At 38.5% G+C, this 27,643-nt stretch overlaps 1 protein-coding gene across 2 annotated transcripts in view; it reads right to left on the bottom strand.

Moving 5' to 3' along the window:
* LOC122795742 (matrix metalloproteinase-21-like) overlaps positions 1–27,643 on the bottom strand; it is a 602,767-nt gene that overhangs the window by 141,324 nt on the left and 433,800 nt on the right. For both annotated transcript variants that reach the window (XM_044064052.1, XM_044064053.1), the window contains one exon: positions 6,486–6,734. In XM_044064052.1, the coding sequence (XP_043919987.1) occupies positions 6,486–6,734 (249 nt within the window). The remainder of the gene's footprint in view (positions 1–6,485; positions 6,735–27,643) is intronic.

Raw genomic sequence — 27,643 nt, 5'->3', positions numbered from 1 at the left:
CTTGTGACATAATCATACAATAACAGGGTTCTCTTTCAGAGATGGGCTATGTTCTTTTCACTGGCCACTTCACCTACAGGAACTAAAAAGCATCACTCTGAGGTATGGCCAATGAGCTAAGAATAGGATCACCAAAACAGTTAATCAAAGCACACTGGACACAAGACAGGGTATTTTTTTGTTGATGAGGATGGTCTTCAAATGAGATCAGTCATGTGGCATAATAATGCTATAACAAGAAATGCACACATTAACTAGTGTACACAGTCATGAAATGATAATGCAGTACCAAACAGTGTTTCTAACATTAAGCCAGAGGGTGTCTGCTATAAGAACATGTTTGGTGGAGTAGATTTCAGTAACCAACTGATAAAAACTTAATACCAAAAAAAAAAAAAAATATATATATATATATATATATATATATATATATATATATATATAGTGAGAGGATGCCTGAGGAATGGAGAAAAAGTGTTTTGGTACTGATTTTTAAGAATAAGGGTGATGTGCAGAGCTGTAGTAACTACAGAGGGATTAAATTGATCAGTCACAGAATGAAGTTGTAGGAAAGAGTTGTGGAAGCTAGGTTAAGAAGGGACGTGATGATTAGTGATCAGCAGTATGGTTTCATGCCGGGAAAGAGCACTACAGATGCGATGTTTGCTCTGAGAGTGTTGATGGAAAAGTACAGAGAATGTCAGAAGGAGTTGCATTGTTTTTTTGTAGACTTAGAGAAAGCATATGACAGGGTGCCTAGAGAGTAGTTGTGGTATTGTATGAGGAAGTCAGGAGTGTCAGAGAAGTATGTAAGAGTGGTACAGGATATGTACGAGGGTAGTGTGACAGAGGTGAGGTCTGCGGTGGGAGTGATGGATGCATTTAAGGTGGAGGTGGGGTTACATCAAGGATCAGCTCTGAGCCCTTTCTTATTTGCAATGGTGATGAACAGGTTGACAGACAAAATCAGACAGGAGTCCCCGTGGACTATGATGTTTGCAGATGACATTGTGATCTGTAGTGAGAGTAGGGAACTGGTGGAGGAGACCATGGAGAGATGGAGATATGCTCTAGAGAGAAGAGGAATGAAGGTCAGCAGGAATAAGACAGAATATACGTGTGTGAATGAGAGGGAGGATGGAGGAATGGTGAGGATGCAAGGAGTAGAGGTGGCGAAGGTGGATGATTTTAAATACTTGGGGTCAATAGTTCAGAGTAATGGTGAGTGTGGAAGAGAGGTGAAGAAGAGAGTACAGGTGGGATGGAGTGGGTGGAGAAGAGTGTCAGGAGTGATTTGTGACAGACTAGTACCTGTAAGAGTGAAAGGGAAGGTCTACAAGAGGGCAGTGAGACCAGCTATGTTATATGGGTTGGAGACAGTGGCATTGACAAAAAGGCAGGAGTTTGAGCTGGATGTGGCAGAATTAAGATGTTAAGATTTGCACTGGATGTGATGAGGGTGGACAGGATTAGGAATAAGTATATTAGAGGGTCAGCCCAGGTTGGAAGGTTTGGAGACAAAGCCAGAGAGGCAGGATTACGTTGGTTTGGACATGTGCTGAGGAGAGATGCTGAGTATATTGGGGAAAAGATGCTAAGGATGAAGCTACCAGATAACAGGAAAAGAGGAAGGCCTAAGATAAGGTTTATGGATGTGGGAAGAGAGGACATGCAGGTGGTTGGTGTGACAGAGCAAGATACAGAGGACAGGAAGAAATGGAAGCAGGTGATCTGCTCTGGCGACCCCTAACAGGAACAGCAGAAAGAGGATGATGATGATGATATATATATATATATATATATATATATATATATATATACACACACACACACACACACACACACACACACACACACACACACACACACACACACACACACACAAGGAGAGAGAGAGATACAAAATGTTTCCACCTTCAGTGTACACAAATCCAATATCAGTATGTCACAAACATTACTGAAAAGAGCTGTATCTCTGCAATGACACCAAACAATGTACTTTATAAAGAATATGCAAAAATCCCTCCAGCAACAGAAAAAAAAAGAACCTAATTAGATTCTGTTTGTGTCTTCTGTCAAGCTTCACGTTTATCAACCAGTAGTGTCTCAAAGTATATAGGAGAACTTTGTGAAGTATAGGAAAGTCGTTACTATGAAAAAGGTTATATCGCGACATTATGTATGAAAACACGTTTGTCAAACTCCTGAATAAAATTGTGTAGGAGTGTGATATATCCTCCATAACATCACCCATGTAAAAAATAAAGTTATTTGATTTGGTTTTCAGAAACAAATGCAACTTTTATTATTTTTTTATTGATCTTCCCATTTACTTATTTATATTTTACAAGAACAAAACCATGCATGAAATAACTAACTTTGTGGATATGTTCATTCAGTTTCTAATTACCACCTTAATCTATTTCAGGGTCACTGGGTAGCTGAAAACTATCCAACAGTCTCTGGTACAAGAAGAAAGTAATCCAGGATACGATACCAGTATATCACAAAACATGCACACACATGTGCACACACACATGCACACACACACACACACACACACACACACACACACACACACACACACACACTTATACAAAGTAAGCACATTTATGGCCAGTCTATGGTATGACTCCCAGACATGTTTGGAAATGAAGCTTGATATAAACCTACAGAGACCCAGTGAGTGTCTGCAGATTCCACAGAGATGCCTAAACCTGACTCTGTAGTCCGGTAACAAGTCTTACAATTATTACTTTGTCTATGAATTACATGCACAAATACATTCTGCTTTCAGAATAACAGTGCAAAGCAGATGAAATTGAAACATAAAGCTTACTATTCTTATACTGGTTAAAAGGGCAGGGTTCTTGCAGAAAAAAAAAATCCAGGCTGGGCTCTGTCAGAAGACACACAGATTAGAATTTGCTTCTGTCTCTTTAAAGGATGTTTTTCAAATACTGTATTATTTACTTAAACATTTGTAATTACAATGTATGCTACTAAGATGTTTACTTCATATGCTACTAAAACTGTTTGTTATTTGGAACTTTTCTCCTCAGATTTTCACTGAAAATTAACTATTTTCGACCCAGCTGGACTTTTTCTGGAAACACATATCAATAAATAAAATAAAATAATAAACTGTATTATAGACAGGAAACTATAACTAGTGAACAATAAAAAAAAATAGAGAGCTTTAGTCATGAAAATAGAAACTGATGCCTGCTCTGAATAGAACTCTGACTTTAGAAATACAGATTATTCATACTGGTTTTATATAGCTGCATAATAAAATGTAGGGGGTGAGTTATTTAAGACTCTTCCACTGACAGCTTAGGAAGTGGACATTCTGCTGTTTTCTCACTATCACACTCAGCAAATTGAGTCTTAGCATTGCAAACATTTAAGTGTGAATTATCATAAGTACCAGCGAACTCTGAAAGTGACGGTTTCTTATATAAAACATTTGGTGGCAAACCCTCCAGTACCCCACGATGACGAGTAGCTACACCTTCCAAATTCCTGCTACTTAATTCTGAAATCACTATACCTCAGAGAACAAGGAACACTCCAAGATACAGCAAATTTGAGTTAATATATATACTTCCCCGTAATCACTTTTAAATGCTCACACTCCGTAGGGTTTCAGTTTAGCATCTCTTGTTCATCCTTGTAGATTGCCAGCCAGTTCTGTTGAACTTTTTTTTTTGTTTTTGTTAACTTGCTGTTTATCTGCTGCATACCGTAGCTGGAAAAATGTCCCTTAAAGAATTAAATGAAATGAAGGCAAAACAAATTATATTTATCTGTTATATTCTAATCTGATTAGATAAAATTGTCTGTCCTAATTCATTCCAAGCACTTGTTTACATTTTGTGTCATGTTTAAAATGTATTTTTTTTTAAACAAAAACATATTATGCTTTTTCTATATGGCACTACTGGATTTTGCTACTACAAGAACTCCATCTGAAGGCTTTATACATCTGTTTGTTATTGACGCTCTTAAGCAAAGAGATATAAAAAAATGGTTAGAAGAACCCTTAATTACAAAAATGGATTAAGATTATTATTTTTTCAGTTAGAGTATGTTATTTAAATTAATGAAAGTTTTTTTGTGAATAATCTTATTTCAGGTCGAAAACTAATTTTAAAATGTGTAGTAGATGTTTCCAGTGCAACATATAGTCTCAGATGAGCCACTGTTTTGTTGTCATATTAATAGGAGCCAGATATATGTACAGAGGCAACTTCAGTGAGTGTTGATGCTACCAAGTAATTACAAGTAATTTCACTGAACTAGATGGGGAGAGGGTCTTCTTGGCAATTTCAATTTGAGGTATTGTTAAATGGTGAAATTTATAATAGATAGTCAAAATAAATCTCTAATATGTACTTTCTTTTGCAAACTTACAATTGTTTCAAAATCCTAGCATTTTTATAAGAAGATGCAACAGCTGAACTACCAGTCTGTGTTTTTATTACCATAGATCACTGAATGGGGAGAGGGTCTTCTTGGCGATTTCAATTTGAGGTATTGTTAAATGGTGAAATTTATAATACATAGTCAACATAAATCCCTAATATGTACTTTCTTTTGCAAACTTACAATTGTTTCAAAATCCTAGCATTTTTATAAGAAGATGCAACAGCTGAACTGCCAGTTTGTGTTTTTATTACCATAGATCACTGAATGTATGGAAGTGTTGCTTGTGTTTTTTTACGACAAATGCTATATACGCATTGCTCAGCTGCACAAGTGAGCCATGCTCAAAAATCCAGTATGAACGGATTTGGCACAGCTGTGTGATAAATATTTTCCTTATCTTTGTTAGAAGTTCAACAGTACAGGAAACAATAAAAAGGCAATACAAATCACATCAGAACTCCAGTAGAATAATCCCCAATGAAACAGCCTATTCATAACATCCAATGTGGTGCATGGAGCATGTTGATTACACTCTGATATTTGGAAAAAGACAAATGTTAAACACCCTTGTTGAAGCTGTTATGGTCGGGTCTAGTGCCAGGCAGTAAAATCTTCCAGTACTTACCAACAAATGACAGCTACAGAAATAAAAGAGTTCTTTCTGCCTTCTGTACTTACCAGTAATGTGTCCCCAACTTCCTCAAATGTATTTGTTAGAATAACAGGATGTGTTAGCATCCATTTCCTGAAAGACACCAACTCTGAAACTCAAATGTATGCCATTATTTAGTGACTTCAATCTTCACTGGTTTGTCCAAAAACATTAAATTTTATAAGGAACAGACAAAACATCTGAAGCAATAATCTGGATATCCTGCAAAAATCAACACAGTTGACAGGCATGAAAGGTAAGTATAAATGTAATGGAAAAATACCTGGTGGCTAAGTTTTTCTGATATATGAAATAAGTTTTACTGCTGGATTAATAAATGTTATTACTTTTGATGTTACAGCTCATCAGGAAACTCATAACCTTACCCTAAAGTATAAAATAGTCCACATTACTAAATTTATTGCACACTTTATAATAAACCCTCAATCATTTATAAATATGCTACAGCCTTTCCAGGGATCCAGTGGATGAAGCTCATTCTGCACAAGATGTCAGTCTATCACAGAACTCACTCACATACTGCATGTACACTTATGGACAATATGGAAAATCATCAAACAACTTACTGTAAGCGAGATAACCCAAGATATTCAAACCAAACATCAAACCGGGGAGCCACTTGTGATATATATTTTATTACCTGATGGATTTCTATATAACACTCTTAGTGGAATTAGAGATTATATAATTGTACATTTTCTTTTTTTTTTTCTAAGATCAAAACAAACTAGTTAAAGGCCATTCAAAAAAGCCTCATACATACTCTGTTTAACAAATAAACTTGACACTTTTCAGTCTGTTTTGTAGGTAACTTTGTAGGACTAAAAATCAACATGGTCATGACTTTCATGCTGACATATTTACAGATGCTTTTATACTTAGTTAATTATAACTTATGACCTTAGGAAATGTGGAGATATACAATATTGTAAACCCTAACACTGAGCCCTGAATTGTATCACTAATCACATTAATGTTGCTTTACACTTTTCCTCTGTGCAAACGCCCTTTGTTTTTCTCTCATACAACTCATTAATTTAACAACCATTTTAGAAATGTAAGCATTAACATTACAGATAACCTTATGTTAATGGCAACACCATAGACAGTGTAAAATGTAATAGATAAATCGAGGTAGCCAGTATCAACTGGATACCTTTACTTGCAACATAAGTATTAGTAAACAAGTGAATGCAGTTTATCAAACTAGATGCAATTCTAAAAAAAAGCCATCTTTTATCAGCTCAGCCTTTACAAAACCATACGATAGTTAGCCAAGACATAGATGACAGTATGTCTGAATTCTGAAAAAATACCGTTATAATGGGCATCCATGCAACAGAAAAAAAGAAGCATAGTTAAGCTACCTTTACCTACCTACCTTTAAAAAACAGTGTATAGTCTTTATCTGAAGTCCAGATGTGGACAAATGCATCAATATCTGAAGTCGGTATACCATGCCATTTATGTTCAATAAGGATAGGGTCCCCATAGCGTGTCTGGTTGTGCTGATTATCATACATCCAATGCCAGCTTTTTCTAAAGAAATAGGTATTGTAGTATGCCATATTTGTCCCGTTTTCTTTCCTGACCCAATCAAAGACAACATCAAATGTACCTTCACAGACACCTGCACAGTGTGAAAAAAGAAATGCCTTCATTAGATCAAGAGTTTCCATGCTCTGGATATAAAACTGGTTATGAGATCATTCCCTTTAGGCTAGTTCAGTTGGTCTAGTACCATAAATATGCAGTTGTAAATGATGTATTCATATTACAACAGAGTTCAATAATTGATGATTATGACATTTAAGTTTAAATTTTGACATTAGATTTTGATTTTGGTCCACTTGTAATATTATATATCCTGGATGCATTGCATTTTGTATTGCAGTCAAGTGGTACAGCATAATTGCGCAGACAAGGGAGAGAAAAATGGGTTAGTATGACTCCGTTCTCTTGACACCTTAACTGTGGGCTGTTAGCAAGCATTATACGCACTTGAGGCAGACAACTGATGTTATGCATTAAACCCGTGGTCACTTTGGTGGTGACAACTTGTTCTGAAGTATGAGAATCAGCAATCATCACTTTTGCATGTTGCTGCTCTTCATGCAGCAGCAGTTAGCAACGGCAGTTAGCAGTGCCCTGTACAGATGCAAAAGCCTAGAAGCTCAGGTTTTTTTTACTAAACAGCTGTCAGTGAACCCCCCCCCCCCATGCTTTTCTGCTGCTCTAGGAGCAACTCAGCTGCATAGTGAGCAGTGTTGCCTTACCGATCAACCTCAGCCTATATAAAGTATAGGTGCCTCTTGTAGTCTTGGTGCTGTCAGCACACTCCTGTCAAAATAACCCACTCCCTTCCCTAATAAAACCTAGAGTAACAGCCTGCAATTATGGATGGTCAGTTTCCCACCATCTCTTTGGCGAACCTGATAGATATAGGCATCCTGAGGTAATATAGCAATTCTCTCATGTACACTAACAACCACTTACTCCTGACTACAAATAAATACTTTATGTGAGAGATGTAGTTACATTTTGAAATTGGAGGCAATACTCTCACGTAAGGACAAATTGAATGCCATACAGGTTGTTAGCACACACACACACACACACACACACACACACACACACACACACACACACACACACATACACTAAATAAGGAAATGGCACATAAACCCACATATGTGGAGGTACCCACTAGTAACTTACCAAAGATCACAGGCCTCCCAAATGGAAACCACTTATAAATATAACAATACAAAAAATAACCACAATGCATGATAGCATACACGCGGACACACACACACACACACGCAGACACACACACACACACACACACACACACACACACACACACACATACACAAATCAGTGTCTCGACAAAGAAGCCCAGAAGGCTTAACACCACAGAACTTAATGTATTGGTCATAGGTGACTCTCTTATGAGACACATGAATGTTCCTCTCATCAGACTGAATAAGGAGTGGGTTACAGTTAGCTGCCTGACAGGTGCCAGGATCAGTCAAGTTACTCCAGCACTCAAGTCACTCAATCACAAGTACCGGTATGACTCTGTCATAGTCCATGTGGGGGTGAATCACTTTATTTATTTATCTGGAGTTTGTTAACTGGGAAAGTCCATTGGGGCAAGATGAGCCCTTTTTCAATGGAGGCCTGGGGAGAAAAGCTCCACAGTAAATATGTACAAAAATCAGCAAAAGTAATAACAAGAATTAATACAGTAGTAGCTCAATTGTATGTACATACAATAGATAATGCCAAGAGTTAATGCAGAATGTTCTAGAAACAAACAAGGAGTAGTCAATAAATTATATAATACAATAGAGTTATGTTACATCAGAAGTATAGAACCCTAAATAGAGAGAATACATTTTATGTTGTGTCAGGCAGAATGCATATCTGAGTTAGGGTAAGGTAGAAGGAGGAGTAGGACTAGTGGGAGGAAGATTGGGATGGGTGGGAGCAGCATTCCCAGGTAGTGGAGAGATAAGAATGGAGTAAGGCCTTAAAAGAGGAAAGATTCTGTGCAATACTGATATGGAGTGGAAATGCGCTCCATTTTCATGCAAGGGGGAGTGATAGAAGGAGTTGACCAGGGGTACGTGAAGGTTTGTGTACTTCAAGGAGGTTCTGATTATTAGATCGGAGGGTTTGGTCAGGAAGATACATAGTAAGGACCAAGGATAGGAAGGGGCATAGAGAAGGTTTGAAAACGAGTTTATGGGCAGAGGAGAGTTGAATGTAGGATAGATAGGGAGTTCTAGCCAATTAAGGGAGTGTAAGGAGTCACAGTGGTGGGAACAGGATTTTAAGCTGGTAGCAAATTTGGCAATTTTATTGTAACAGGACGCTAGTTTAGCTTTGAGGGTTGCTTGCAGATTGGTAAGGAGAGGGACTCTGTACATAAGGAAGGGAAGGAGGTAAGTGGTAGAGAGGGTAAGCTTAGCTGAATATGTGAGGTAGCGATTGTGCTGGTAAAGCATTCCTAGTTTCTGATGGGTTTTCTTAATGTTGATTTGGATGTGAAGGTCAAATTTTAACTGATCAATGATATGGATGCGTAGAGGCTTAGCTTGAGAGACTATTTCAATGGTAGTTTTATTATGGATAACTATAGAGAAGGCATTTGTGTCTATTTTGGTATTTTCAGAAAGAGAAAATACCACGATTTTAGTTTTGGAAGCATTAAGAGGGAAGTGATTATTTTGATATAAATATATATTGATTATTTAGATGTACTTCATTGGACTATATGAATAGAGACATGACTGAGCTTTCAGATTATGTGTCACGGACAGGTATAAACCTAGCCTTAAGCAGCATTCTACCTTATCCAAGCCACAATACAAACAAAAAATGATTGACTTTAACAATTGTTAACTGGTGTCAGCCCAAGGGGATCCAATGTCTGTCAGCCTGGAAAGACATGGCTGACAGGCCACACTGCTTTGCCACACATGGTGTGCACCTGTCTCCTCTAGGCTTTCAGATACTGGCAAAGGTATTAATGACCTCTACTGTGCCTTTTTTAGGCACTGTCAAAATCATCCTATCATAATAAAATTCTCTCTAGATAAAATCAAGTTACTGCTACTTAATGATAGGAGTCTAAACAAGAAATTGCACTCCCTGCAAGCACTCCTCACTTTGGAAGATGCTGATGTCTGTGCAGTCACAGATGCATGGTTCAAAAATATGGAAAGCACCCCGGCCGTGAAAGGCTACAATACCTTCCATATGTTCGGATGACAAACTGAGCATGAAAGAACCAAAGGAGGAGGTGTATCCATCTTCATTAAAGATATGTACACCTCAACAGTGGTCAAACAGTATGACTCTCTTGAGCTACTCCGTGTCCAATTAACTATAGGAAAAGCTCCCTACAACATTACAGCTAGCTACAAGTCCCCACCATGAAACCCAAAAAGCATACCGCATAACTGGACTTACTGGAGTCAGTTACCAGAAAGCCCAACACTTTACTCATGGGTGATTTTAATTATCCTACTATCGACTGGGAAACACACAGGAACACAGACATACTGGCTCAAAGGTTCTTGGGCTTTGTCAATACAAATGTTCTGGAACACCTAGTCAGCCCACCCACAAAAGGCCCATATGTCCTGAACACAGCATTGACTAACATGGAAGAGCATTGCACTCCTTCCCCCCATGTCATGTCCTCCCTGGTAAGATTGGAGGATAAATCAGTCTCGTTTGATGTAATTATAAGTCTAGACACCACATCAAGCGCAAAAATGCTTTTTCCTAGGGAAAAAATTTGCTGTTCCAAAACACATACACACAACACAAGCATACCAAACAAACAGCAATCTACACACATACACCTAAACTCTTACACCTAACCTTACAGTAAACTATACATACACCACTAACTATCCACTTACCTTAACCCAAACCCTAACCCTAAGGTCTGTCACTATCACCCGGCCACCTCACCCGCGCCCTAACCCTAACTCACCTAACCCACCCTAACCCACACGTCCATACAATCGCACACTTACCTGACCCACGCCCGAACCCTAACTCACCTAACCCGCCCTAATCCACACGTCCACACAATTGCACACTTACCTGAACCCGACCTGTAACTTTCCACCAGAGCACTGAAAATACCGAAGCAACAGAAACGGACAAAGAATTCGGTTTACTGTTTCTTCGATATTTTCAGCAGATATGTTCGCTGAAAACGGGTCGATATTAGAACACTAGACATTTCAAATGTTCAGTGTTCTAATATAGACCCTGTAATATGTGTCATATTACAAGGTATGTAATATGTGTCATATTACAAGGTATGTTAATGGGTTTTGTGATACACACAGCTAAAACAGGGCTGCACAGTAACACTATCCACATATAGCAGGATTAATAGGCTGACTTCTATGGACTTACTGTGGTGGACGTTTTCTGGGTACCATTCACAATAGAGCAGGAATATACTCATTATATTCTTTTTGTGAGTCACAGGCTAGGCTGGACATCTTTATTTTATTTGCTCACCTTTTCAAAATGAAAGAACAGGTAGCTAGTTACACAAGATTTATGTCATACCATCTGGTAATGTCTCTCAGGCTCCTGGGGCTAAAATGTTTAGGATGCTGCAGCCCTGAAAGGGAAAAATTTGCTAGGAAAGGAAAAGAAACAGAAAAGCATATTATGTAACTACATACACAAGCTTATATGCATCCACACCCTGGCAATATAGTAAAAAAAAAAAACAAGGGGGAACAGAGGGAGGGGATGGTTACTGCAACATAGATCTATTATTATGGCAAGTTTACTTACACAACTGCACTATGTCCATAAGTACTGATCATGCATCGAATATAGCTAGCTCTATATTCCAGGATGAAGGAAAAGGTTCCTTCCTTACGTGAAGCCAGTGATCAGCAGATACAAACTATAATAGAGTATCCCTCCAGGGAAGACTTTCAGTGGGCTCCATTTAAGAGTTAGTTAATGGAGAAGGGTCATCACTTATCTGTAAAGTGTCACAGTATTCAATGCTGTGGGCATCAAAAACAGTGCAGGAAACTCTGCATGTCCAGGCATGTGCAGAAGAGTAAGCAGCAAGGCATTATACCTTTTTAAATCAAACTCCAGCTTAGGCCTAGCTTTTAACTCCAAATCAGTGGGAATTTGGCATGGAATACAAAATAAGGTGTTGATGCACGGCTTGGTCTCATCTTCAGTTCCTTTTGTTATTCCTATTATGACCATTAATGTACAGTTCACTTAGGCTGTAATCTTCACAACATAGCCATGAGCTTTGCATGCTACTGTCAGAAATTCCATGAATCTGAGACATAATTTGAGTTTGGATCCATGAAGGTATGTTTGCAGTCTGCAGATAAAGTGCAATAACCTAGCATAACTAGAATTCTGAGATATGCCTATATCTAGTAAAAAAAATAATAATGGCCATTAAGTCCCCTACCTGTGTGAAAGATCCAGCCAAGGGTGCTTCCCAAAATTTATTCCAGACCTGTGGTATAATCCTTTCTATTGAAGTGAGGGGCGTTCGTTCCCTTGCTTATTTTAAAATTGCCGTATCTGACCTTCTATACAATGAGTCTGAATGTAAGTGCGTCGTGGGTAACAGCTGACATCTGCTCCACCTCTAGCCTATCTGTATCATACATCAAGCCTACTGTAACCTTTCTTCCACTGATTTATATTAATTATCACAATGTATTAAATAAATTCTAATTTTCTGGATATATCTGTATAACTGTATTTGAGTTTAACTGTACTACTACCGCTACTGCTACTGAATTCCACTTCAGTGACAGGTCGTATCTGAAAATGGTCTTCAGACCAGTCTACCTCCCAGTCACTAAACAGAAATAAGTAAGTAAATAAAAATAATAATTAAGGGACAGAATATATCAGCATAATAATGATATCTCTAAGAAAGATGTTAGAAATGACCTTGCTAGGCATGTTATAGTTACTGATTCTACTAGAGTTGATTAAACCTAGTATTAGAAGAGGTGAAATCAAAACTAAGACTGAATGTGTAGACATAATGGATTTTTTAACTGTATGCTGACTGTGGGAAATGTTTAAATGGTTCTGTACCTTTAAAACCTGTGCTGAAATCTAGGGCCTTATCCTGCCCAGATTTGAAAGTGAGTAATTAAGGAATGTTTTAACTTTTGTGTATCTGAGGAAGCACCTGTGATAGGTGTGAACGTGCTCATCTTTTTGTTGCTTTTCTGTAGTTTTAATAGTTGTTTTAATGAACTTGAATTCTAGTGAAATTTCTGCTGTGTTGGCTGGATATACTTGTTTTGTGCTGAATTATTAAATATTGATATAATAATTATAATTAAATAATAAAAATGCACTATTGTTTCCTTTGGGAAGTCATCTACACCAAGGAACTGCCACATTGACAATACACCTAGTGACCCAGTTGTTCGGGATTTGGGAATTTATGTGGACAGTGAACTAACTTTTAACCAACATGTGTCTATTGTTGTAAGAATGCACAGCTTACAAACAAAGAAATTGTGTCTAGATATTGTTCCCCATTACTCCACCCTCATTAGGTCAGTCATTGAATATAATGTCCCCTTTGATATGTATCTATCCAGACACATGCAACAACTGAAACACCCACAGAGGCACCTTACTAAAGGATGCAATGCCTAAACAAGATGTCCTACATGGACTGACTCAAAGCCTTGTCACTATACTCAGTATCCTACAGACTGCTAAGAGATGGCCTGTGCCTGGCATACAAGGCATCTCCAATCCAATACTGATGGATTTACTACACATCAGCAAGTCAAATGGCATTACAGATACTCAGTCTAGGGATCTAAACCTCTTCTGCAACATCAGCAGAATGGTTTGGAGGGACAGGTATATCTCCCAGAGGATACAGCTGCTCTGGCGCATACCCCACATCCACATAAAACAAAGTTCATCTCTGTCCATATTCAAGCGTAACTTGGATCTATGGATGGGAAACAGAAAATTTACCACAGGATTGCCTCCCATACTATTACTGGAGACAGACAGCTCCTAAATGTTTTCTCCTATGTGTGGGTCCCCTCAAATTATCTACAATACAATACTATACCAGTTACTCTCATTAGGGGTGATGTACAATTACCAACCATGGCATGGGTAAGGCTGTCTCTAACCAAATGGATAAGTTAATTTGATTACAAAAAAGGGAAACTGGCTAGGCTTAAAATGGCCCACCAGGGCAGCTAGCCTAGTACTTACCTATGAACAAATAAATAAGTACGTAAACAAAGGTGAGATCTCAGGGATAGCTTACAGACATATCTTTTAGGAAGTGTATTGCCTCCTGTGCAGTGTATTTGATTATTAAGTTCAAGCAGAAATATTCCAGAAAACCACAATGTTTCTGCCTTAGCCTTCGAAAGGCCTTCTTAAACTGTCCTCATATAGACCTATCCCCTTGACTAACTGCAGCCCAAGATTCTTCACAGGACTACACTGCTACTCTTATTTGGGTGTTGTACTACATGCACTGATTTCAGCTGAGATGGCTGACAGGATTTCATAGATTCATAGACATATTAAGGCCACTGATTCGTATGACCATTCATACCTTGTCCTTGCCCTCCTTCAAGCCATGTCATCTTTCTTCAGAAGGGCCATACCAGTCAATCCTAGATTAAGTCTGTAGCTACCCATCAAGTCATCTAATTTATGTTTAAAAGGAAGATAATGAGTTATACTGATTAACATACATAAGGGGAGTTTACTACATAGGTTTGGGATATGATGGGTTATAAATCTGTCCCTCCACCATGTTTTTTTATCTGTTGGTGAAGATCTAGATCCCTGAGTCTAGTATTGGTGGAGATATTGGACTTGGAAAAAAAAGAAGAGGTCCAAGACAACTGGGTCTCTAATGGCATGGTAAGTGAGACAGAGCTCTTTCCACAGAAGTCTATAACACACTGAATAAGGGACAAAGCATCCAGCCTCTCTCTTCAGCTCATGGAAGTTAGGTCTGTGATCTTTTTGGTTATAAACCTTTGGAGTCTACGCATTGCAAAGAGAGCATTACACTCGCTAAATGACCTGATTGATACTGAGAATAAGGGAGTGGTTACATCTTTAGGCCTTGGTAATATTCCTTTGGCAATTAGCTGGGCTAAATAAAAATATTTCCAAACAACCACTGCCACATGATGGTTAAAAGCGAGGAAATTATCAATCTATGTATCTAGGTCCCTGACATTTTCATTTTGTAATGGTGTGTTGTCTACACAGTATGATAAGGGTAATGGTCGCCTATCAAAACATGGTTATACTACACTTTTTAATATTTAGTTTGATCCAGTTTTAGTACACCAAGAGGTTACCCAGACAGAGTTCATTCTGCAGGGTTTGGGTGTCACAGGATGATTTAGCAACAACCCCCAGTTTGGAGTCATCTACAGACTTTGTTAGCTTGAGGTCTTGGCTCTCTGCTAGGCAATCTGAGAAGTAAATATAAAGAAGGAAATATCACAGCACTGAGCCCTGAGGGACACTGGGGCACCACTGGTCAGTTTCATAATTTATGATGAGCCTAATGCAATTAACAGTGTGTGTGATCTGTCATCTGAGAGTTTATTATGCATCTTACCATATATGGGTCAGTTTTTTAACATTTAGCTTTTGTATACTGCCAGCATTGGACATAGTGTCAAAAGCCTTGGCCAAGTCACAATATGATGTGTGCACTGCATGACCACCATCTGCAGCTTCTGTAACTCTTTTGAAAAAGTCTACAAAAGTAAATAAACAGGATCTAACCTTCATAAAGCCAATGTGTTGGAAGTGAAGTCTAACACGATTCTTGATAGTAATGTTTATGAGGTCAGTTACACTACATTATATGTTTTTTTTTATGAAGCTTATAAGGCTGACAGATCTGTAATCATCTGGGTCAACTGCAAGGCCATCCTTATGGAGAAGCATTACCACTGCAGTATGGCACTCATCAGGGACAAAACCAGCAGCTAAGCTCAGGTTAAACTGTTTGAGGAGTATGACTGCAAGGGGACATTAAATGTTATTAATTAAGGAACCAGGCCCTCTACAGGCGAAACTACCCTCTCCGCTCTACTGAAAATCCCTCCTCTGCATCTCTAAAGCCAATAATAATGCTGGAAAAGCCCTTTTCTCCCATTCTATAGCACTGAACTGGAACAACCCTCCCTCAATAACTTCTGCCCCCACTAAATCATACTTCAGTAACACTCTCAAATCCCGCCTTACAAATAAATGGTTATGCCCATGTATTACATAAACTTCACAGCCTCAGTAAAACTTTCAATTCCTTCTCACTATCCCTATCGTAAACCCTTACAGATAAGCATCTTATTGCTGAATACCCAATGCTTTTTTACCATGTGAAATTAATTATTTTAACCTAGTTGTATAAAAATTATGTTTTTCTTTTCCACTTGTTGTTAAAAGTATTTCTGCTGTCTTGATAGTAGTGTTTGTAATACCTACCTGATTTCACTGCACAATGATAAATGTTTTGTACTAGACTGTTGATTGTTATCAAAATGTGGAGCTTTTCTCCCCGGGCCTCCGCTGAAAATGGACATATATCCAGTCGGAGTTTCCCAGTTAACAAATGTAAAATAAATAAAATAATAAATAAATAAAAAGGTATATTTGGTAATATTTCCTATCATTTCATGCTGACTGACTAAAATGGCTTTAGGTGTGAGTGTGTGTATGTGGTATGGAAGAATGATGGCAGCAGGACTAGCCACCCAGTGGTGTTAACATTGGCTCTAGATGATTGTCACCGCTGATGTGATGACCCAACCTCTTGTGTAAAAATGGGAAAAGGGGTTGTGGATGGAAGAGAGGATGGACATGATGTGAAGGATTTCATAAGGATAAGATATCCCCTTTTTTACTAGCTTAAAATGGGGTTCTCAATGATAAAGATTTTATATTAGAATACATCTTCTGGAATTTGATGTTACAGAGTCCTCTCTGCCTTGTCCCACATAGCACACAGCACACAGCAGTGATGCCCCTTGTTTCCTTTTCTGTTTATTTAATCTTGCATTTGAGCCACTGCTATAAAACTTTAAAAAGAAGAAATAAGATTATTTATTCATTTGTTTGTTTTTTCTTTTGTTTCTTTGATAACCAGGTGGGTGGACTGGCCCCCTGAATCACTTTCTCCTGTGATTAAGGCAAAAAGTGATTCCAACTTTATATGTGTTAATTGCACACTCAGTAGAGACAGATTCAGCATCCAGCATGTAGGTTAATTTCTGACTAGGTGACAGCAACTCTTATAGCTTCAAGAATTACTTACCTTGGAAATACAATTCCCCAGATTTAATAAACTCTATTTAGGAATAGTGTAATTCCAACACGGAGTGTATGGTGGCTGTGTCTGCAGCTGCCCCTCAGCAGTGTGCCTTGAATATTAATGAAGGTGGGCTACTGAGGGACAGCCGTGTACACAGTTACTGAATCAGTGCTACGGAGTGTGTTTCCAGTGCTTGCAGATGTGTAACACATGCCCTGCATTGTGGAACTGCCGTACAACATCAAAACATGAAAGAAAGTGTCCTAGGACACTTATTGATATTTTATGTATGTGTTTCACACAGGGGGTGTGTTACAGTGTCTGTAACACACCTCCTGCACTGTCAAAGTCCCATACGACAGTTAAAGATTAAAGAAAGTGTCCTTGGACACTTATGAATATTTTTTTTATGTCACACATGGGGTGTGTTCCAGTGTCCATAATACACCCCTGTACTGTCAGAGTGCCATACAGCACAGAAATGAAATGTCCCAATGTGATTTTTTCCTTGTATGTTTATTTATTTATTTTTGTTTTGTCTTTGTTTTTCAAGTTTAAGCATAGCTGAGCATGTTTGTGTGGCGCATTGCTCAGCAGTGCTTAAATGTAATGAAAAGCTATTATAGAAATGTATACCTGAAATCTTCACAGCCGAGTTAGCTGAATGTTAGAGTCATGGCTTTGTGTGTAGTAGGTGCATGGCTTGAATACCAAGACAGGCCCTTCAGCTTTTACATCAGAAGGCATTTCTATTTTTTTTTATTGTCCTATTTATTGACATTTGTCAACCAAGTTAGTACAGCTGGTCCAGAATCCAAGTGTCAGTGGAGATACGAGGTGAAAAGCTCCAGTAAAACACAAGTGTCCAATACAGTTCAGTCACACACTAAGGTACTGTAATTAAAGTAAAATAAAAATTCATAATAATAAAGTGTCAATAATGAATAATGAATGTCAATATATATTTATGTTCTTATGTAGAACTCTTGTTTGCCCTAAGCTAAATCTTGCTAAGCACTACTAAGCCAAGCTAAGCAATGCCTAAGCAGGACCTGTCTGAGCAATATTTAGCAATGCTTAGCTCAGCTTAACCGGTTTGAGCATTGCTAAGCAGTCCCATTCTAAGCAGTCCTGAGCTAAGCTTAGCGAATTTGCGCACCGCTAAGCACTGCTACGTATTTGCCACTTTAAGCACTCCTCAACTAAGCTTAGCACGTTTACGCACTGCTTAGCTGCACTTAGCATTTTTAAAAATGGTCCAATGGTGGCAAAGGATGGGAAAATGGCCATATTTAAGCTGCAGAGGCAGGAATCCAGCCAGAACCTGTTGGAATTTGGCCAGTGTAGAAACTATGGCAGGAACTGGAGAGGCAGCATGCTTTTGGGTGCAGTGCTGGGGCATGTTGGAGTCCAGGGTCATGGCTGGGCTCCTAGTTGAACACCATGATGACAGACTGCTGCAGGGCCATTACCAGGGCTCCAAATACAAGTCCGTGCTTGGGACCATCTGGCACGTGATCTCACCAATGCCACTGGAATCCCCTGCACTAGTGAGAAGGTGTATCATCACTATGATGACCTGAAGTGGAGGAAGGGGGTGCTCTTGGCCCATTGGATCCAAGATGCTCAAAACATGAATGCCCCAGCAGTTTGTAAGTATACAAATCATTGCTTTACCAAATTCTAGCATGAATATGTGATAGACAGGTATGCATAATGGTGTGTTTTCACCCTACAGCTGCAGAGGAGAAGTCTCGTAATGTAGAGACCCATGCCAGGAGCCTTGCGAGGATGAGCTGACAGTGTGGTGAGTACAGATCTATCTTGCAATATATAACACAATAAATAAGAAAGAGTACATTGTTTACTGCCAGTAGGTATAGTGTGTTCTGAGTGTACTACAATAAATGTGTTCTTAGACCCACATTGATATAAGTGAGTAATGCCAGGCACTGTGCAATATGAAGGCATCAAACAAGCTACTATTGATGAAAGAAAGCTAATACTGTACTAATACTGTGTAGGAATGACATAAGTATATACTGTAGCAATACTAAGGATCTTGTAATAAAGTACACAGTGACTGAAACTGTGATGGTAATAAATTACATTAATTCATCTACAGAATAGGCAGCACAATTGCAGTCAGTATTTTGAATGTAACAAACCACTGTGTCATGTCACCCTCAATAAAGTTATTTCCACCAACTGTTATGTTTATTCTAGTCTGTTGTTGAAGAAATACAAGTGTACAGGTGCTCCATAGCAAATATGGCTATGACACCATGAATTCAGTAAAGTTTGACTGATAAAGAACTGTTATGCTAAAGTGTAGATGTGGAGCTGTAAAACAAGATACAATGCAGTTTGATATATGTTCGGCACTAAGATCTGAACCTTGAATAGTAATTTGTAATGTATTACAGTGTGTTGCCTTCAGGATTGTCTTGTGTTAACCTTTGCATTTCAGCTATACATATTCCTGAGTGTAGGTACGCTGATGCAGGCAAGTATGAGACTGTAATAGGTGGAGACTACAAATATACGATGTGCAAATGCATATGGGTCGGGTATGCAACCCAGCACCCAGCTATGGTCTGTACAGATCACACATATTGACATTCACTGGAGGTTAAATGTGTACACCTGCATTCAAAGTATTATTATACAGTTCAGCAGATATCTCTGTCATGCATGAATCTCTTGTATGTATGTTCAACAGTCACTGCAGTCTTCCATGATACTTTACTTATTTTACCAGGTCAGACTTTGCAACCAAGTGACTTTTAGGCACAAATCAGTCAAGCAGCTGACAGCAATGGCCCAGTAGCTCAGTGTGATAATAAATAGATATGTTGTTCATTTTTTGCACACACAGACCATGGTTTGAATCCTGGGACTAGTACTAAGATGTATTTATAGTTACAGACAAATGGTTCTGACTAGTTATAGAAACAGTCATGTAGTGTTAACAGATATTTTCTCCACAGGGCTTACAGGTAAAGAAATGTTTGTATTAGCTGTATGAAGGGTATACTAACAAACTGTGAACAGATGTAATAGTGTATGCCTGGTGTGTCTGTGAATGTGTGCCGATAGTCTAACCTCATACCTATAAATGACAGCAGGATGTCTGCAGCTATAAACACCATGCACTCTTCCTGATACATATCTCTCAAGTGTCATGCTGTCATGGCTAGCGATTTCTATTACCAATAACCTTGGACACAGATATAAATCCAGTTGAAATATGCCAGTAGCACACTCACACAACATCAGTACAGGGTACACCTTGTTAGTCATATATGTAACCCTGACATGTATGAGTTCCCCGTAGTTATGTGCCTATAGTTATCACAGCTTGGCTCATACCATTCCAGGTTGACAGTTTAACAGGTATGTATGTGCTACAAAAGCTACAGGGCACAGGTAGATGCAAAGTAAGGGCAGACCTGTAGAGTATTCAGCAGTAATGTTTTGAAAAATATAGCCTATACAATTGTTAATGGAATGTTTTTCTCTCCCCTCACCCCTTATCTGCATCACTAATTATTATTCATATACTACGGGCATGTTGGTCTCAAAACCTAATGTTGGGACTTGTGTTGTATTATTGTTCATATATTTCAATGGTTGCATACTAACATACCTTGCTGAAATTCCACTGTTGTTGGCTTGTTCCCGTAACTGTTACTGGCATGCTGTTACAATAATTACTGTTATTCTATTTATGCATATGTTCCATTTGCTATGCAATTCTATTGTTCTGGGTTAATTAGAACACCCATACATTCTGTTATAACTAATGTTGAAATGTTTTGTTCATGACTAACCAATGCACTTTGGCAAACCTCAACACCATAGCATGTTTGGGTATGCTGATCCCAGCAGATCTCCATCTCCCACCTCATCTGGCTGTGGCACCTGGTCCCAGCACATCTGGGATCCAACCTCAAGCTACCTCCTCCACTGGTCCTGCACTACCCTCGGGTGGAACAGCGGCAGGGGACGGGGCCCGTTGGACCCTGTCACTCAACACCAGTTCTGAGGTATGGTGTGCTGTGTCATCCAGCAGGATTTGGATGACTGCCTGCGTCAGACAGAGGGCAGACTGGTGCACCTCGAGGGCCAGGCTGGCCCTGGCACCCAGCCCCCAGCAGAGCCACCTTTGGGGTCGTGAGGGGGCAGTGGTGACTGCCCATGGGTGGGGACCTTAGTTCCACTGTTTCCAACTGGGGGCACTTGGTCCTCTGATTCCCAACCACCCTCCCCGTCCAAGGTGATTACCCCCATGATGCATCATACACCACCCCTGTCTGCTGTCTTGTCTGTCTGCAAATGCAACCTCTCCTACCCAACTTACCTCCCCAAATGTACCTACAACCCTTCCCCAACATCCCACTCTCACCTTAAAAAAAAAAGAAAGGCATCTGTCCCCCCAAAAAATTTCATCCTATACATATACATAGCTCTCCATTTTTCCCCCACGTTCATTCACATTAATTAATTTCCCCATGAATTAATCAACAAATTTATGTCACTCACAACCCTCCCTGTAAGGTGTGAGGCTCTAAAATCCAAATTGTCCACATCATGCACAGCTTTTGCTGCACAAGAAATGGAGAGCTATGGTCCTTTCCTACAATCGTCCTGCATATTCCTAGCTACCTTCCATGTTTTCCCCCTGCTTGGCCCATTTCACCAATTTCCTATCACCACTTTTTTCTTTTCTTTTTTTGAAAATAGCATGGGTTTAAGTGTGGATAAGCAACGCTAAGCGATGCTAAGCAGATCTAAGCACTGCTTGGCAGTGCATTGCGCAAAACTGCACAAACCTGATTAAAACTGCTTTAAGTTCTTTATCCCATTCAGACACTGTTCTGCCCAGCAACAAATTAACGAGCCCTGGCAAGTCTCAAACCCAGGACCCTATGCCCTAGAGTCAGAGCAACACACCACTAGGCCAAATCTACTCAGGGGAATTAGTACTGTTTTTATAAATATAACATGCAGTACAGTCATGTAACATTAGGGAAAAAAAAAGACACTGCTGCCAAGTACTAAATTCAGGACCCTGTGCACTAGAGTCAAAGCAACTCACCACTAGGCCAAATAAGCTCTGTGGAATTAGTACTGCTTTTGTAAATATATCATGCAGTACAGTCATGTAACATTAGGGAAAAAAGATGCTGCTGCCAAGTACTGCACCCAGGACCTTATCAATTATGGCCAGCATATGCAGCATATAAACACTTCATAACAAATATAATAAAAATAAATATTTATTTAAGCATGAAATGCAACAAAGTGCACTAAGATCAAAGCAAACCGGTTTTGGCTACCCAGCCTTCATCAGTGAAAAAGCATTTGTCATGCCAAATAATTCATGAATATTTATAGGTGCTACCAACCAATGGAAACATGGTATAGTCCATCTCAAACACACATTTGCAATGACATTCAAATTACTGTATAACCATAATGTAGTAGAGGCATTATAAAAATTACAATAGTACATCATTGGATTATGTACTAGACTGATACAGATTTCTACCAAAAATACAGCATATAAACATAATAATATATATAGTATTATATTATACATAAGTTCAATGTTATACAGAGCCCTAATGAGAGATTCTGTCAGCTGCATCCTAATGTAATGACATACACTGTAAGCAAACTAAAAGATCCCCAGAAACATATAAATATGTGATATACTAATATCAAGTATTTTGTCAAAATAACACTTAAAAGTGTAAATATATGATATGAATTTCTAGCAAAAATATATAGTATATCACAAAAACATTTGATATTTAATACCATGATATATAACTAAATATAATAGACAACCTCAACACATAAATGCTATTTTGAACAACCAATAGGATCTTACAATAGTACAAATTATAGAAACCCACATAATAATCTGGCAAATATATTTTATCATGAAAACAGTATGATATTTAGATACAATGACATATAGCTAGATATATTAAACAGCCCAATAGGTGGATTCTGTTACGATCAATCAATAGGCTTTAACAACGGCAGCATACAAATATAAGGCCCTCATAATTACTTAGCACATATATAAGAAATTGTATCTTATTTGAAATATAACAACATGCATACATAAGGCAAGAACAGTGTCAATTGGTAAGCTAAACACATGGATAAAAAACCCATACAATCATATCTTAGTTCTTTAAACATAATTCATAAGTACATATCATATTTGTATATGTTCTTCCTAGTCATAAAACATGTATTGTATCTATTATGGTTCCAGCATGTGTTATCCCAATTACCTTTCACAAACTGATTATAGGTGGTCATTGAGACCCGGGGGAAATAATGCCCCAAGGTGAATGATCCAATATTTTTCTTTATGGTTCAAAATACTACGCCAACCCTGTTGATTGCTCGTATCACCAGTAATTTTATCAATGATCATGAACATAAATCTAGCATTAGTATGTTTCAAAGTGTGTCTATAAAGAGCATTATTCTCTTTTTTATTTCTGATGTCACTTTTATGTTCACTCATTCTTACTCTGAGTGATCGTGATGTTTGCCCTACATAAAATGCTGAACATTGACAAGTAGCTAAGTATACAACCCAGCTACTACTACAATTGCCAAAGACTCTTAGATCATAAACTCTACTTGTATTGGCACTAGTGAATTGTTTAAGTTTACTTACTTGGTTACAAGATCCACAGTGCCCACATGGAAAAGTACCCAGAAGTTGGTCTCCAGTCATTGTCATTTGTTTATAAATAGCGCCCCCACTTTCTTTATGCTTATAGTGGGAAAACAGGGCACCTAGCATTTTGCCCCGTCTGTATGAGAACTGACATTTAGGGCCCAAAAGATTTCTTAATTCTTCATTTGCTAAGAGTATATTCCAATTAGAATCCAAAATGTTTCTGATTACGTTATGATTCCATCCATATGTAGTACCAAACCTCAATGTAGACTCAACCCCTGTAGTTTCACGTTTCATGTACTGTAGTAACATATTCCTATCCTGATTCGCAGACCAAGTACTAGCTGTAAAGATATCAGATTTCTTATATCCTCTTTCCAAAAATCTATTTCTAGGAAGAACATATAGAAATATGATATGTACTTATGAATTATGTTTAAAGAACTAAGATATGATTGTATGAGTTTTTTATCCATGTGTTTAGCTTACCAATTGACACTGTTCTTGCCTTATGTATGCATGCTGTTATATTTCAAATAAGATACAATTTCTTATATATGTGCTAGGTAATTATGAGGGCCTTATATCTGTATGCTGCCGTTGTTAAAGCCTATTGGTTGATCGTAACAGAATCCACCTATTGGGCTGTTTAACATATCTAGCTATATGCCATTGTATCTAAATATCATACTGTTTTTATGATAAAATATATTTGCCAGATTATTATGTGGGTTTCTATATTTTGTACAATTGTAAGATCCTATTGGTTGATCAAAATAGCATTTATGTGTTGAGGTTGTCTATTATATTTAGTTATATATCATGGTATTAAATATCAAATGTTTTTGTGATATACTATATATTTTTGCTAGACATTTATATCATATATTTACACTTTTAAGTGTTATTTTGACAAAATACTTGATATTAGTATATCACATATTTATATGTTTCTGGGGATCTTTTAGTTTGCTTACAGTGTATGTCATTACATTAGGATGCAGCTGACAGAATCTCTCATTAGGGGTCTGTATAACATTGAACTTATGTATAATATAATACTATATATATTATTATGTTTATATGCTGTGTTTTTGGTAGAAATCTGTATCAGTCTAGTACATAATCCAATGATGTACTATTGTAAATTTTATAATGCCTCTACTACATTATGGTTATACAGTAATTCGAATGTCATTGCAAATTTGTGTTTGAAATGGACTATACCATGTTTCCATTGGTTGGTAGCACCTATAAATATTCATGAATTATTTGGCATGACAAATGCTTTTTCACTGATGAAGGCTGGGTAGCCGAAACCAGTTTGATTTGATCTTAGTGCACTTTGTTGCATTTCATGCTTAAATAAATATTTATTTTTATTATATTTGTTATGAAGTGCTTATATGCTGCATATGCTGGCCACTGGTGTTCTACTATGTAATGATTTGGCCGAGCATACCGTACCTACGAGGCGTTTGGTTTCTACCCTTATCAATTATAACATAGTGCATTACACAGAGGGACAACTGAGCTCTGGGGAACAAGTTGTGTTTTAACAAACATGTCCTGATTGCCAGTGACACACTACTCTTATATATATTCGGACAAATCATAGTGTACTTGCCATGGGCCTCTGATGCAGACAACAAACAAGTACACAGACAAATAAATGCTGCTGGATGTATGTGAGGCCTAAAATATCAGGCAGAGCTGACAACTGCACAGAATGTTACTGAATGAATACAGTTGTGCCCCCTACTTAAGGCAAAGTTGTCATAAAACTTATTCTGTGTGCTGAAATACTGGCATTGCGGTGCAGATTGGGTTTACAAACCATGACAGACACACATCATACCCATCTAAACACACATGTCCATGTCAATCATGTGTAACACACTGTAGGCATGCACATATGTCTTACAAAAACACCTGTCATAATATAATATATTATTAGTAATATATCATATAATATCTATATTATTATATATGACAATATTATATTATGATATATATAATATATTATTATTAATATTATTAATATATTATATATAATCTATCTGTTACATTTCTAGCATGTGTCACATCTGGACACCCACAGTCCTGGCCCACAGTCCAGTCTGTGGCACAACTACATGCATGTCAATACAACATAGGAATAACTGCGCCATGCAGTGTCCAGCAAAACTGGTTGCTCTCACCACAGTCACTGCCATCCACACTAGCACATTAAAGGCCTGCAGGGTGGAACACATTTCACAATTATGAATATGTGTTCTAAATGTAACCTATCACTCTCTGGATATTATGTAACATATGGACCAGAGGCACATGCGTCACCTGGACTGTTATGGGTACCATCAACCAGGCCATGCTGTGACACAACAGCTGACACCACTCCCTCACTGACAGTAACAGCCTTCTATCCCCCTATGTCTTTAAATTCCAAGTCTGACTCCTGGCAAGAATGCAGCAGCTGTGGCCTGCAACACATGCAGCAGTATGTCCAGCTACCTGCTACAGACCTAACATCCCTCCCAAACACCTGGAACAGAGCAACCACACCACACCCATACATTGAGTGTTTGGGGGAGTGCTGATGTGAAAGGGACATGTGTCACAGTCTCCCCCTACAAACATCCACAGCTGATAGAACAGCATCAACTGTAGCAAAATGTACATTCAGATAAAAAGGATGTATGACACTCACATCTGCCTGTCTCCTTACTGACCCCAACAGACATTGTTCAACAGTACACTGCTACAGAATCTGAAAGTCTGTTAACAATGGCCAGACACAGCATGCAAAACAATGGACATAACACATCAATTCAAACAGTGGACAGTATTTCTATCTATCCTCTGTAAAGCTGTAGCTCCCACACCTCAATAATGTCCTCCTCACTGGCCAGAAAAAGGGGGAAGGCCTACATGAAGGCTTTAATTATAGCACTGTGTTGCCATGTCATTGGCTAATGGAAAGGTAACCCAGCTATTCTGGATGCAATTAGCAACTGGGAGTCACATATAGGTGTACAGACAATCACCTGTTTGTGAGTATTACCTACAAAAGCCAAGCTGCTGCCTATGGTAAACAGGTCTGACACTTTACTCATGAAGATAGACTGTGATTCTCTAGGATACTACAACTGGATTTCTTCTCTCAAAGGAGTACAGGACTATGCCAGGTATGTCATTGAATGAAGCATGTAATGGAATGCAGAATAGGGGGATGCAGTCATGGGAAATAAGAAGTTAAACAGTAGGTCTCAACAACATTGCCTGGACTGACATGTTGTTGTTAGTCTGCTTTCCAGCACCTACGGCCATCCCTTACAGCTCCAGCTGCAGTGACACAGATCACAGCTCTGGCCCATGAATTACCTCAGCAATTTTCAGCTTACATATCACTGCTACTTTTATTGTCTGCTGTACAATATTGACAGTAAGTACTAGTGGATACAGCCAGCATATGACATCGTGTACTGTCAGTAAGCCCCTCTCAATCTGTGAATGTCATACAGGCTTAGTTCAAAGATTGTCCAGGTGTCCCTGACCATTCATGACGTACTCTGGCTAGGTCACTGTGTACCCCATACCTGTATCTGATTGCCTGACACCTATGGCTAGCACACCTGGTGACCCCCTGCAGCAAGACAGCAGGTTATAGGTACAAGTAGTGGGGGGACACTGTCTCTGGCTCAGCATCAGTGCATATATAATGAGCATAAATGTAAGGGAATGCATACAGTACCACATATTCATGTACCATTACTGTGCTCCCAGGGGTCTGCCATGTCAAAGACACATTCCCCAAATGCTGGGGACAGCCATCACGTATTGTCTAACTGATGTGTGGAAATACACACTTGTCTAGCAGGGGGGTCTACATCTATCAGGCACATGTACACATTCCACAAACTTCTGGGTACTGCAGATGTCACACAGA

Source organism: Protopterus annectens, chromosome 2.part2 (genome assembly GCF_019279795.1).
Source record: "Protopterus annectens isolate FY-2018-M chromosome 2.part2, PAN1.0, whole genome shotgun sequence".
NCBI classification, from domain to species: Eukaryota; Metazoa; Chordata; order Ceratodontiformes; family Protopteridae; genus Protopterus; species Protopterus annectens.
The sequence above is the reverse complement of the archived record's forward strand: the minus strand, read 5'-3'. Positions and strand labels throughout refer to the sequence as shown.